Raw genomic sequence first — 14,625 nt, 5'->3', positions numbered from 1 at the left:
GTGTCCAATCACACACACACACACACACACACACACACACAGAGAGACCCTCACAGCTCCACACCCAGGTTCTTGTCCCATGATTTTCTCAGAATCGATATCCAGCGTCTGAATCAGGAGAAACAGAAAAGCCTCACTGGCTTCACAAGACCTGTCAGATATTTCACACTTTTCAAATGTCGAAGGGCAACCCCCCGTTGGTGAGGATCTGATTCTGAGGGTTACTGATGGGGGAGATCTGTGGTCACTGTCCGTGTTTGTTTGTGTGTGTCTCCCACAGTGACAGCTGACCGAGGACATGAACCACCTCCAACACCCCCCACACAGTGTCATTACTCAGTTGTTGGTCAGTTTCTGATTGGTAATGGTACCATGATAGCGGGTGCTGCATGAACAGTCACACTACAGGGGTCCTTAAAAACACATGCTGCCAGCCAACAGCAGCCCTGTGCCCAGAAAATCACCCCTGACACAGACCACCACAGGCCCAGCACGAACACAGAAGGGCACATCCAGGTGATCTGAATAAAGTGTATGAGTGTGTGTAGAGATGGGATCATGTTTCTGTGCCAAAGTGATTGATTTCAACACCTTTTTTACTGAAGTAAAAAGGACCTCATTTTTACTTTCCCCACACCAGCACTTGAGCAAAAGTTCTTACATGCCTGTGTGGAAATGCTTGGCAACTGCTGCAGTGACTGACACACACACTGACACACACACACACACACACACACACGCCACCCTCAGAGAGAGGGCTTTAAGGGAGAGAGAAAAAGAACGAGCAAGCACAGAGAATGGGCTTTTAAGGGGGAGAGATCTCTGCTTAGATGCCATCATCATAATCTGCCTTCACTTTAATTCCTAACACTCGTTTCAAGGTTTACTGAGACATCCAAGCTGCTCTCTACATGATGCCAAACAGAGCCCCCACCACACACAGCCCCGCCACCAGATGTTACAGGAATGTTTTGGTATTTTGATTTTCCAGCACAATTTCTGGTCCCTGACCTCAATTCACCTCATCCCTCATATAAACCGCTCCAAGTGTTTTACAGCTGCCACCATCAACCAGCATCACCTCTATCACATAATCAGATAAACAGAATCATGGAATTTGCGCATAATTACATTTTCCTGGAATACAAAACAGCTCAGGAGAGCCGTGGCTTGCTCCGCTGTCAGATCGTTGAAAAGTCCATTAAACATCATCTCTGTCAGCAACAACTCGTCTGCGCTGCAACACACATACACAGATTAAAAACACCTGTTTCAGAAGCACACTGCAGTCATTAAATCCTCAGATACACACATCATGACTCCGTGGCTTTTGGAGGCGGACTTGGCACTACAGCTGCAGAAGGATTTGGCTCGCTAATACTGGCCAATCCTATTGGCTGCCGTACCTGCTGATCTCACAGGCCACGCGGCCCTTCATCTCGATGACGTCGCCGGCGGTGGCAAAGCCGAGACGTCGCAACACACGCTTGCGACACTTGAGCTCGTCCATCTGCAGCACAGTACGCGCCTTCCTCAGGTCGCGTTTCACCGCCTTAATGTCAGCCGCGATCTGGAACACACGCAGGCATACGTGCACACGCACATAAAATAGTCATTATATTAGTTGCAGGTAGGGATGTTTTCCAGGCCTACAGGCTGCCCATCAAGGCCAAATGTGTGCGTCTTTGCATTTGACCTTTTTGCCAATCAGTTGACGCATTTCACGATAAATTCAGACTAAATTCTAAATGTTGAGCATCATTAGAGAATGAAACACTTTGTTAAATGGTTACTTTTTAAAATTGCAGTGTGAAAATTGCAGTCACTTTAGCAGAGTTGTCTGAGTAAGTAAAGCCCAGGCTGGTGTAGTCAGCTTTACACAACACAAACATCTCTAGACTGACGAGGTTGAATGCCGAGTGTGACTTCTAGCATTTTGCCACAAACAGCTAATTTACATAACTATGTAAATCTATAAAATCTATCAGATTAACCAGTCCACTCATCTCTTAAATACCAGTTCCTCAGCCGTGATGCACTGAATCACGGACTCTGTTAAACCGTTAAATGTGTGCTGTGGTATCTGGCACTAACACGTTATTAGCAGATGCTTCAAGTCCTGGAAATTGCAAGGTTGGTTTTCCATAGATGGGAATTGTTTTTCCAGCACATCCACACACCCTCAGAAACCCTCAGAGGAACCCAGATAGATACAAAGCAAACTTAAAAACCCATTTATAAACCTGCAATTTCTCTTGCTGACAAAATTATCCCATCATAACTCTGAGTACCCCACACAGACTTCACTGACACACGCACGCACGGCCAACCCCCAGACCATCGTGGCTGTCGTGATATCATCTGTGTTCTCGGGACGCAGCGAGAGAGACCGTTTCCTGCCTTTGTTTTATCCGAGCAGCTCTGCAAAATTCTGGCACAGAAAGCAGTCCAGTGCAGATGGTTTCAATAGAAACAACGGAACTGTCCGCCCCTCCACCGATGCTCGAGACCAACACTGAACCCATATGCAGCAGAGAGCACTCACATGAGAACCAAACAGTGACCTTTCTGAAAGAATGGCCCCATTAACGTGGCTGCAATCTACCTACCCAGCCTGCGTGGCCAATCTTGTTTGTCCATGGGACAAACAAGGACCGGAAACCCTGGATTGCAGTTAGCAAGACCACACTGTATTTACCACAGGGTGTGTGCACGCTCACCAGTGCTTTCTTCTCACACAGGGTGTAGAGGGTCTCCAGGTTGGGGTCAGTGTGCAGAGGGTGGGTGTACATCCTATGTTCAAAGGCCTCCACCTTCTGAATAACCTTCTTAAGTCCAGGGTCTTTAATGCCCATGTCATCCACTGGGTCGAGCAGAGGGAGGCCGTCCGGGAAGCGCTTCTGAACCTCCTACAGGAGGAAAAATACAAGGTCATGTTTAAAAAGGAAGGCATGTAAAACACTGCTGTGGTAGGTTGATGTTTCAATGGAGGTTTTAGTTCACTGAATAAACAGGAAGTGTGTTTGTAGGGTGGTACTCCACCTGTATGGATTTGAGCATGCTCTGTCGGTTGTCGTAGGGTCGCAGGTCTTTGGGGATGTAGAGCCTGACGGAGCTGATGGAGGTGAGGAGGTTCAACAGGACAGGCACCACCTAAACAAAAACATTTTCTCATTACACCTCACCACCACGTTCGGTCTGGTTGTCTACAACTCCAGCTCTACAAGACGCCATGTCCTTTAAGGCAAAGGGCGGTCACGCCTACACAAGGTCAGGAGGGCAGTCATTCAGGCTGGTTTGAGGTCTCCACACCTCACCTGCATCTCTCCTCTCTCTCCAGGAGTGGCAGGCTTGGCTGCCTCTGTAGCAGCGTTCTTCACACTCTCCTTACTGCAGTGTAACAGAACCTCCACCACATACAGAGGGGCCAGCTCACTGCTACCAGCCTGCAACACACACACACACACACACACACACACACACACACACACACACACACACAGAGTTTCCACCACACAACAGCAAAGCCTTTGAACTGGTAAACTACGCTGTGCGTGACAGCGTGCGCGCACACACACACACAGAGCTCACCTTCACATTGGATTTCTTGGAGAAGTTCACCACCACTCCCCATCCAAAATCCAACTCCTCCTTTTTAACCTGGGAATGCAGAAACTCGACTAAGCAAACAAAAGCAATTCCACCATCAGACCCCCCCCCCAACTGAAGAAAGCATGTTGATAGTAGCAGTGACCCAGAGTAGGGGGTCAGAGGTCACCTTCACTAGCCTGCCGGGCTGTAGGAAAGGTAGACAGTACTTGGGCTTGTGCATGTAGTCCTCCAGTTCTTTGGCCAGTTTGGCCAGCTGCTGTCGGATCTTATAGTAGGTCACCACGTTGTCCTCATTGGGGATCTCTGTAGCATTATACATCTCCTCGAGATTCTTCATCTCTGAGAGAGAGAGAGAGAGAGAGAGAGAGAGAGAGAGAGAGAGAGAGAGAGAGGAGAGAGCTGATCTCCTAACGTGGGTGGGCCTCTGGTCATTCTACTGTCCAATAATATTTCTGCTCCGTGTAGGTGTTGAGCATCATTAAGTGTCTAAAGAAGCATCCAACATGGGGCAACTCTGACCAGAACATTTTCTTAAAAATCTTTTGGAGCAGAGGAAGGCTGTGTGTGGCTCTTACTCTCCAGGACGCTGGGAACGGTCCGGTAGTGCTGGAACTGGTAGAAGGACTTCTCCAACATGTACTCTGGGTTAATCTCCTCCACACGCAGCAAGTTCAGGACCATGTTGTAGGTAAGATGGAAGGCACTGTTCAAAGGGTCAGCAGAACCCTGTTACGAGAGAGAGAGAGAGAGGGAGAGGGAGAGAGAGAGAGAGAGAGAGAGAGAGAGAGAGAGAGAGGGGATTAAGTGAAACATGGTACAACTGATTGCACATCTTTGTTGAGTTCTATTTGAATTTGTTTCAAAAATAACAAGAGGCCCAGAAAGCAGCTTTGCTGGAAGGATCCCATCGGAGCGTCCAAAACCTCCCCCTCGGCCTGGAGCTACTCCCACATAAACCCCCCCCCACGACGCCACCCCCTCCTGCTCCCCTCATTTCATGCAGCACGGAGACACCCACAAAACATCCCAGAACTACACTCTGCAATCAAACACCTCAGGCTTGCCCTGTCCTCACCTTCCATCTACCAGTGCCATTTTACTGACGTTCCTCTACAAACACACAACGGTCTAGCGCAGATGGACGCCTTTACCTTAATGAGCTGCTTCCCCACCGCTGGGCTCATCTTCTCGTCCACCATGAAGATAACGATTCCTCTCTCGTCCATTCCTCGTCTGCCGGCACGGCCGGACATCTGGATGTATTCTCCTGAGCTGATCTGGGGGACGTGGGGGGACACAGGAGGCAGAGCTGAGCAGACATGGAGGACAGTTACATACCCCATTCTCTCCCCATTATGGCAGATTTCCCACAAAACCTGCCCATCGTGACGCAGGCGATGCTGCGACTGGGCATGTGTGCAGACGTCTAAACAATTTGTTCATTCTTAAACATCCTGGTATGTTCTAGAAATATCAGAAAATACTCCTCAGTGATTTGAACTCCTCACTAGGGACAGCTGGAATTTTATTTCTGCAACCAATTAAACAACCGATTTTACGGTTTTATAAGATGTTTATATGGGGACAAGAACCCACCCAGACACATTTAAAGGAGATGGCTCATTCATCAGACCTCACCCAGCCATCAGCAGAGCCGCAAGCACACGGATTTATTAACGTTATGCTGGGACTGAGGAGAAAGGCCCCGACTGGTTGCCGACAAACCCTGCAGTTCCCTAAACCCGATCACAATGTCTTCACTAGCATTGCATAATTTCATCATCGTAATAAAGGCCTTTGCAACACTGCAGAACGGTGCAATACAAAAACTCAAAAATAATCACAACGTGTGTGTGCTGTGAGCATCAGGGATATTAAGATTTCTTCTACTGTTTTCTGAATTCACACAATCTAACAAAAATAAATCATTTTGGTCATAATACAACCCAAGGTTCACCCCCTGGTACAGTGCCCTGCCGGTGCAGTAAGTGGTAATAGAATACCCATAGCAGACTTCTAGTCTTGCTTCTGCAGAGACATGGAGGTGAAATCAGATATGGAGCGCGCTTGCCACTGAGTTCCCAGCTCCGCCCCTCAGCCCATCCAGAGGAGACTGACCTCGTGCACTGCGTTCAGGAGTCTGTCATCACCATGCAGTTTTCAGCACTCCTGTCATGCCCTCAGACGTCAGCGCGCGGGGGGAGGTTGGGGGCTCAGTTGGCCTGGGCCTGATCACTTTGCAACTGTTGTTCCTGCCTTTATGAAAGTTTTATGAAGCCCCCAGCCCAAAATGGGCCCTGTAACTGCCCCTCAGAGGGGGTCCGTCAGCTTTGCGATGAGCCCCAAAGCGACCAAGAGGAGCCACTCAGAGTTACTGTCGAGGTTCTGAGGGCACCAATAAGTTACTGCTCTGCTCATCAAGGCTCTGAGCGCACTCAGTTCTGGCAGTGTCATGGACAGCAGATGTTCTTCCAAAGCATTTTGGATGGCAAAGTGCTCCATGCCAGAGAGGAAACTATTTAAAAATAAAAACCCAAAAACAAAAAAAAAGTTTTTTTCCTTCCCACAAAATGATCGAGTCACTGCCTTGTGCTCAGACAAACAATACGTGGCCTGTTGGACATGGATGTTGGGGCGGGGGGAGAGAGAGAGGAGAGAGGACAGTGTCCTCATTTGTCAGGATCAGTGATGCATCTAGTCCATAATGCCACATAGGGGAGAAGGTACCCCAACTTTACAAACTCACCAAGACCTTAAACTAAATGCTGAATACAAATGTGGTGCTAGTCCTGAATGTTTGGTTTAAAGTAACAACACGTTCCTCATGACAGACAGTCCATACATTTGCTCTACCCCAGTACATTCCTGGAACAGGTGGGAGCTGGACTGGTCTGTAGAGCACAACTGGGCAGTCTACTGGTACCCACGAAACTGGAGTGATGGGTTTAAACACAGTGTGTGCGCACGCGCGTTTACCCAGCGGAAGTCTTTGCCGTCAAACTTGCGGGCGCTGGTGAAGAGTACGGTCCGGGCAGGCATGTTGATGCCCATGGCAAACGTTTCCGTGGCGAACAGTGCCTGCACAAAGCCCACACCAACAACAGTGCTCTATGTTAACTAAGCCTGCCAGTGCCCTCGAGAAGAGTCAGTCAACAGCAGCCAGGCAGGGACACAAACTTCAGACAGGCATCAGAGAACAACAATCTGCCGCTAATGCTCTGGAAACATGGTCCTTCACCATACGACTGTGTGTTCCCTGTACCGAGGGATTTTGAATTAGCTGATGTGTTCAACCTGGTTATCAGAAATATAAATATCTTACTCTCTTTAGAGCAGGGATTCGTGCTATGGGATTTTTAACAAAAATTTGACAATCCTATAGTTAAGTACAGCACTGGAAAAGAGACGCGTTCTGAACTGAACTCGCACAGTTAAATGAAAGTAATGAGTGCGACAGTCCAACCTTGAGGAGGCCCTCGGAGAAGAGAATCTCGATGGTCTCCTTGAGGATGGGCAGAAGTCCTCCATGGTGGATCCCAATGCCTCGTTTCAACAGTGGGAGGACATGCTCCACCTGCACACACACACACCACACACACACACACACACAGTCCTGTCCTTGAACTGAACGTGGTTTCTCTGTATGCATGTAAAGTCTCCTCTGGTGTATCTACTCTAAGGCTGGACCATCCGGTGCATGTTGTTTAGATTAAAAACCACAAGCGTGTCATTCTCGGAGTACTGAAGGACTGGAGAGGTTTCCAGGCAATGCCAGCCATGTCTGAGGTTCCAGATTAACTACCCCCGCCCCACCCCACCAGGCAAGGTGCTGAAGCGCTTTCAAGGACTTCCATCGGTGCCATGTGAGCCGGCCCAGGATTCCTGCAGTGGCCAGACTCACAGTTCAATCCCCAGTCACAGCACGCAGGAACACGCTGCAACACCCACGACAGGCTGTGAAACCCAGACAGCCTCCATGGAGGCTGAGGGAGGGGATATTAACACAAACATTTTCTGATAAAAGAGAGCCTGGATGCCACAGTACGGGGGAATCTCGGCCTGATGCACAAGCTGAGCCTGAAGCAACAGGCAGAGACAAACGTAGTGGGGAGAGGGGCGTGAGAGTGAGCACGAGAGAGCTGAGGTAGACAGCCCTCATGGCCCTGCTTGAGGCTCAGTCTCTATATCGCCTGTAAACGAGCTTGAGGTCATGGTGTTTCAGTGTGGAAGAACCTCGATCTCACACCATGAGCTGGCTTGGTCTACTTGTACGTGGTGTTTGAACATTTCAGACCACCAGCAGCAGTAACGTCACTAATCTCTGACTGAGCTAGTGGGGTGATCAGGAAACCCACAAGTGCGGCTGCATGCAGGATGACAAACAATCGAATCTCAAGCACCAACAAACAGCACCTCCAAGAACACAAAGCCCAACGATGAACCAAAGTGAAGTGCAGTATGAGCACCAGAGATAAAAACCTAGCCAATATCTACTTTACAAGAAGAGACATGGTTCGCAGTGATAAAAAGCATGTTTAAAAGCATATGGGTTAGGTATGCAATACTGTGGATCAAGCAGTTTCAAAACCCGTCTCCATCCGCTATACTTACCAAACGCAAACCATTGCAAATGACTTAGTGATACCTTCCTGTATTACAGCAAGTAGCACTTGTGTTATTTTACACTCAGAGAAAAGCTCGAGAAAACAGTATATGAAGTAGCGTTGTGCTATATTTAATAGTGTCTGTCTATGCATGCGTACACGCCTACCTGTGGCAGTTTCTTGTCTTCGTCTGACAGACAGTCAATGGCATTACTGAAAACTTCCTCCACCAGTTTCTTCTCTTCATCTAAATGGACAGAGGAAGAGTGTGGTCATCATGGAAACGTCTAAAGGCTGCCCATCAGTCAATGCGATTGCGTGATCATTTCTCACTGCATTGTGAAATGCAGGCACAAATGATCTTTTAGCCAAGCTACAGGGGAGACCAGAGTTTAGCTGATCCCCCACTGACACAGACACTCAAACAGGAGAGCTTCTGCTTCTGAACACACGAACCAGGAGGGCTCAAGCACGAAGCGCGTTTTCAAACTTGGGTTGTTCCAGAATTTCAAAAATGGTCTCATCATGGCAAGTTTCACAATTTAATCTGCTGGAAACTGTGAGGATGGCAAAGCACTGCAACAATCTTCACACACAAACACAAGAGAAACAGCTACAGCTAGGAGTGTGTAGTCCTGCAGTACACGCTTACAAATGTAGTAGAGCAAAATGACAACAGCATGAGAAGTGGACATCTTGACTACGCTACCCATAATTCAAAGTTTCCCAGACAAGTCTGAGTTCTAATCATAGTCTCTCTACACACACACACAAACTTGACAGCAGGGAAAACGTTTAGTCACTGTGTTTGGTGCCCTCTAGTGGCTGGCTGCAGTAGAACTTTTAACCCAAACGAATGAAAATGAAAAAGCTTTTATTTCAAATTACACATCTAATCACTTTTTGGCAATTTTGTTCCGTCAATTCCATAAGATCCCCTCACATTAATATTTTTCTTTATGATGAATGTGTTTTATACAAGTTACTTGGCGATACATAAAGGGTGAGGTGACGAGGTTATCGATAGCGACTGCCTGTGTTGACTGACCACTAATACTGATGGGCAAACATCAGGAACTCTCGGGCAGCAGATATATGAAGCTTCTCTTGACTTTGTCCCCTTTGACTGCGTTAATAATTTTGCTTCACTTAAAAAATGTCAAATACAGCTATGTTGCGACTTGTTCTTCTCAGCTAAAGCAGCTACATGATGAATATGTACATCACTCTGGACAAGAACATCTGCAGAATGTCAAACGAAGGAAATGAGACAACTAAAGAAAGGACAAGCAATGGAGTAGAGTCTGCTTACTGGGAAATGTGAAAATGTACCTGACAGAGGACTAACCCTAAAAACTAGAGTTAAGCACACCTTCACTTGCTAGCTGGTGAGTTCTTCACCACTGCAAAGCAGTTACATTCCCCCCCCACCCTGTTCTGATTCAACAAACCTGGGCTCCACCCCACACACACACACACACACACACACACACACACACCTGTGTTGAAGTCCAGCTTGGACACCTGCAGAGCGTACGCTTCGCACTCCTTCTTGCTGAAGCTGAAGATGATGACGGGCTGGAAGTTCCTCTCCATGATCATCTTCACAATCTTGAACACATTGGATGGACCTGCAGAAACACGGCATCAGTGAGCGACACTTCCACTTTTTTTTTTTGGGGGGGGGGGGGGGGGGGGTGGCATCATCAGCAGAGGGAGGGACAACAGTGCTACTAATGGATGACTCGTGGACTCAGCCCCACATCTGCTTTACACAGTCCATATCAGACTGATCCAGGATCAGCTTCCCTAATGTGTAGGTGGAGCTCTTCAGCTAACCCACCCCTAGTTCCTCCTCTCCTGCCTTTGGGGTCCCATTTGGATCCGCCTCCACTGCTCGAACCCTGGTCTCCTGCATCCCGCAACACCTGCATGGCTGTGTTGAAGTTATCCTCCCTAAATTCACCCTGACAGACAGACAGCAAGAGAGAAAAGATGTTAGAACAAGAGATTTTTTAAAAACTATTGACATGGTTTTCTATTAATGTTCACGAAGATCAATATGGCATGAAGTTAAGCTCAGTATCAAACATCTTGCAGTTTGCATGCAAGTGAGAGAGTTCAGACCACAGGTCACAATCCCACAGCCCACGTTCATCAAGGTCAAAATAACTTCACAAGGGACAGACACTCCTTCGAGTAACAGAGTTCTGTAACACAACCCCGTTAGCACAGCAAACAAACCGGAGACAGAGGGTTTCCTCTTACACAGCCCATCACACTACACCAAGCAACCAGTGGACGGCAGTGAACACACAAGCATGTACTTGCTCTGCTAAGAGCACATCTATGCATTTTTCATGAATAAAGACTTCAGCTGTGCTAACATGGAGGCAGCCTGGGGAACAGCACACTTAAGCATCTTACGTTCTCATCCACGACCAGGTGAAGTCCATCGCCCCCTGCTGGAAACACGTAGTGCTGCAGAGGAGTGGGGCGGTAGTCCGTGTACACAACATGGCAGGGCTGCATCAGAAAGAACAGGAAAACAGAAAGTTACTACTGATAGTGTGAGGCGTCTACCCGCGTGTGCAGGTAGCAGCGAGGCATCTACCCGCGTGTGCTGGTGTGTACCCACATGTGCAAATAGAAGCGAGGCGTGTACCTGTTTGTGCAGGTGGCAGATCCACTCTGCGAACTGGCGGGCGTTGGGGATGGTGGCCGACAGGAAGACATAGTGAACATTATCAGGAAGCAGGATGATGGTCTCCTCCCACACCACACCTCGCTCTGTATATCACACACACGCCAAAGTATATTTCTCAGATCCACTGCTTGACTGGACGGTCAGGTGAGCCAGGTAGAACAAGTGGGACCCTCCACCTGCCCACAGCCCTCTGGATGACCCTAGTGTTTATAAATGGTACTGCGTCACCCACCTGAGTCCCTCATGTAGTGAATCTCATCAAAGACAACCCAGGCGACCTCCCGCATGACCTCTGACCCCCGGTACAGCATACTCCTCAAGATCTGAAACAAATAACCCTCAAGATGTTAAAAGGGCAAATTTCAGCCTGCAGAACAAGATTTGAACATGACATGAGGAAAGTGTTCAGGTTTGAAGACTGAAATCCAGCCTGCCCACAGTTCACAGAGACATTACAAACACTCTCCCACCTGAACGCTGGAATTTTAAATACTTAGAAGCAGCTTGCCTCCATTTAAATATAAATATAGTTAACCCTCTAACCCTCCACGTGTTTTATATGTCAGGGAGTAGAGCTGGCTTATGAAGGGGACTTCAGAACACCAGTTATGTGATGTGTGTGCAGCACAGGGCACTACCTCAGTGGTCATGACCAGGCAGGAGGCCGTGGGGTTGATGGTGACGTCTCCGGTCATCAGGCCCACGTCCTGGAACTCCTCATACATCTCCCGATACTTCTGATTACTCAGAGCCTTGATGGGGCTGGTGAAGATCACACGCTGCTTCTCTCTCAGAGCAAGAGCGATGGCATACCTACACACAGGTTACGAAACGGGTGATTTGTGTCGGTTTAATAACAGGACCAAATATCATCCAAAACTTCAAAATTCAGACTGCAGCTTGTCTTGTGAACAATAACGCTGCAGTTGCTGTTGCTCTGAGGCCAGCCCAGCCAGTACACTGCAAGTGTTTGTAATCACAATGAACGCTGGACTCACTCAGCACACACAGTTTTCCCTGCTGAGGTGTGAGCAGACACCAGAACCGACTGGTTGTTGTCGAGGCATAAAATGGCCTCTCTCTGGAAGGGATCGAGAATAAAGGGATATTCCTGTATGGGAGGACAGAACACAGATCAAACACACACAGCCCTGTTCAGTGCATATTGTGGTCAGCTCTAGCTGTTGCTAAGTATTCTATTAACATATCCTGCATAGAACAGATGTGCTTTCATTGCTTTTCTGCATTCTACAAAATAAAAATCATAATGTAAAGCATTTTTGCAAGTTTTATTTTTAAATGCCTACATGAATGAAGTCTAAAATGTTACACACTTTATTTAATGTGATTTTAATGTAAAAGTTGTAATGTAAAAATAAAAAAACTGATATGGTTTTTTGCTGAAAGGGATCAATTTTGAGAAGACCTTTAACAGACTAATGTAATGCAATGGAAACTGGCAACCCAGCGAGTAACTGCACACAGATGAAGCACAGACGGAAACAAGGGAAGGCACCTTGGCAGCTTTTCCAACTCGTGGTTTCAGTTGTGTGTACTCCTCATCAGCAGGTATGGCCACCTGTGGGGGTGGAACAAAAACACCTGTGACCACAGATGTTGGCAACATGCATAGAAGTCAAATTCAGTCTCCGCACGAGAGAGAGAAATGCCATTCACCTCGTGAGTGCAGCCCTCCACAGTCTCCACCTGCTCCACCCTGACTCTGGGCATCAGGTCTGCAAGACTGCAAGAGAAACCAGACATCTTGGTGAAAACGCAGGGTGGAAGAGGCACTTTTAGATACAGCTACAGACTAAATTAAGAGGGACAAACTCTAGCAGGCGTACTTTATCTCCTCTGCAGACATGGTCCCCATCTTGGCTCTCTTACTACCCACCACCTCCTCTGAGCAGTCGGCATCTGTCTCACGTTTCAAAGATGGAGAGTCTGCCTTCTCTTTCACATGTTTGCCCCCTGATTTTCTAAAACAGACAAATGAACCACAATATTAGTACCATTTCTCACAGTGTTGATTCTTATTAACCCACACAACTAAAATGGCCAAACAATGAGAACATTGTGCTGAATCTTTGCCAAGTTTACTTTAATTTAAAAAAAAAACAACACAATTTCAAGAGACAGCGAATATCTGGTTTAAAAAATTGCTTTAAACAATCAAAGAAAAAACATGGCATGGGAAAAGGGAGCTGAACGGCTGCAGTGGTGAGAGGCACACAGGCGCTGTACTGTCGTCATACTCTCAGTACATACATCATGTTGGCTTACACCTCAACCACCATCGCACGAGAGTGAGAGCTGCGTCAACAGCTGCTGTGTCCTGGGCACTCGTGAACAGAGTGGGACGTCCAGGCTCCACCAGGTGTGGGTGAGGTAGCCTGTGGCCATGAGTCTCAACATGTGTGTGGCACACAGGTGAGGAAGACTCCGGCAGCTCTTGGGAACGTGAGTAAGACTCGTGACTATCGTCTGCGTACTGCCAGCAAAAACAATACAGGCACAGATGGTGACCTGTAGGTGGCAGCTTGGAGGTCATGATCTGCTACATTAGCTGGTCTTTCCTGCACTCCAGCAGGACGTCAGCAAATTGTCAGGAGGACAGAGCGGAAACCATTACCATCAAATGACCACATGGATGTGTTTATCAACCACTGGGGCGACTTGTATGTTCATCAGTATAACGGTGTGTGCGTTGCCTGGAGATTAAACCCCGTGACCTTGGTTTTAGTAGCACCCTGCTCTGCCAGGTGCGCTGTAGGATCACGTGCACCGCCAGCAAGATTCAGAGGAATGAGAGCAGTGACCATTTCAAGTTAGCCACAGTAGCAGTGAAGATCTTCACTTAAAAGAGCTGCAAGTGGACGCTGCATCAACAGTTGCACAACCTCCAACTCCCCGCGTCTGAAGCAATTAACAGCATCCGTCTATCAAGATTTATTTGTAGATGTGTCGTCTTGTACATGTTTGCTTTAGGCGGACACTGAAGAATTCCACTTTAGCAGGAAACGAGGTAGACACTTTAATTCATTAATCTGATTCAACGAACTAAGCTAATTAAAGTTGTACCGCCTACCGTTAGCGCAGTTATTGGTGTGCAGTCACGACCGTCCAATCATCAGAGAAGTGGACAGGAAGTATAAAAATACACTTTTCATAAATAAAAGTAGAATTTAAAACCAACCTACGGCATTGTTAATAAAACGCCACTGCCTCTGTGTGTGCTAACCGAGCTAAGCTAAACTAGCTCGAATGGTGACTACAAGTGAATTAGACATTGCGGTGTTGCTTTAGCTAACCTAGCACTGAAAAACCTTTCAAACCGACCCCTCTGGGAAAGTCTCACAATAATTCAGCGAGCTTGGCCAATTCCATCTATAAATCTTTAGCCCGAAAGAGATAACTCCGGCTAACCCAACTAGCTAGCTTAGCTACTTTAGCTAGCCCACACTGGCTAGTTTCTCTCATCCGCAACATGCTCGCGAGCTCGCCAACGGCCTGACAAATCTGACAGAATTCGCGTCCAGCTTATAGACGCCGTTAGCCGTGGGCGAGTACAGAGCCACCCAAACATACCCAGCCTGAGGCGCAGTCTGCACAATCTTCGGGGCCGCTTTTTTACTAGAACTTGTCTGTTCCTCGTCAAACACGCTGAACAGATCGTCTCCGAAGGCGTCCGCCATACTC

General features: G+C 47.7%; 1 protein-coding gene across 1 annotated transcript in view; it reads right to left on the bottom strand.

Annotated features, from left to right (window-relative positions):
- Window positions 1-14,625, bottom strand: part of mtrex (Mtr4 exosome RNA helicase) — a 16,251-nt gene extending 1,626 nt beyond the window's left edge. The window contains exons 1-23 of the mRNA XM_027030496.2: window positions 14,515-14,625; window positions 12,771-12,905; window positions 12,601-12,667; window positions 12,440-12,502; window positions 11,922-12,034; window positions 11,562-11,736; window positions 11,156-11,246; window positions 10,882-11,006; window positions 10,644-10,742; window positions 10,060-10,183; window positions 9,716-9,847; window positions 8,384-8,463; window positions 7,076-7,186; window positions 6,589-6,690; window positions 4,764-4,889; window positions 4,188-4,338; window positions 3,779-3,951; window positions 3,592-3,660; window positions 3,318-3,446; window positions 3,043-3,153; window positions 2,721-2,909; window positions 1,407-1,570; window positions 1,132-1,237 (exon numbers count right to left, since the gene is read on the bottom strand). Of these exons, the coding sequence (XP_026886297.2) occupies window positions 1,132-1,237; window positions 1,407-1,570; window positions 2,721-2,909; window positions 3,043-3,153; window positions 3,318-3,446; window positions 3,592-3,660; window positions 3,779-3,951; window positions 4,188-4,338; window positions 4,764-4,889; window positions 6,589-6,690; window positions 7,076-7,186; window positions 8,384-8,463; window positions 9,716-9,847; window positions 10,060-10,183; window positions 10,644-10,742; window positions 10,882-11,006; window positions 11,156-11,246; window positions 11,562-11,736; window positions 11,922-12,034; window positions 12,440-12,502; window positions 12,601-12,667; window positions 12,771-12,905; window positions 14,515-14,621 (2,742 nt within the window). The 5' untranslated portion in view covers window positions 14,622-14,625. The remainder of the gene's footprint in view (window positions 1-1,131; window positions 1,238-1,406; window positions 1,571-2,720; window positions 2,910-3,042; window positions 3,154-3,317; window positions 3,447-3,591; window positions 3,661-3,778; window positions 3,952-4,187; window positions 4,339-4,763; window positions 4,890-6,588; window positions 6,691-7,075; window positions 7,187-8,383; window positions 8,464-9,715; window positions 9,848-10,059; window positions 10,184-10,643; window positions 10,743-10,881; window positions 11,007-11,155; window positions 11,247-11,561; window positions 11,737-11,921; window positions 12,035-12,439; window positions 12,503-12,600; window positions 12,668-12,770; window positions 12,906-14,514) is intronic.

Source organism: Electrophorus electricus, chromosome 17, assembly GCF_013358815.1.
Source record: "Electrophorus electricus isolate fEleEle1 chromosome 17, fEleEle1.pri, whole genome shotgun sequence".
NCBI lineage: Eukaryota > Metazoa > Chordata > Actinopteri > Gymnotiformes > Gymnotidae > Electrophorus > Electrophorus electricus.
The sequence above is the reverse complement of the archived record's forward strand: the minus strand, read 5'-3'. Positions and strand labels throughout refer to the sequence as shown.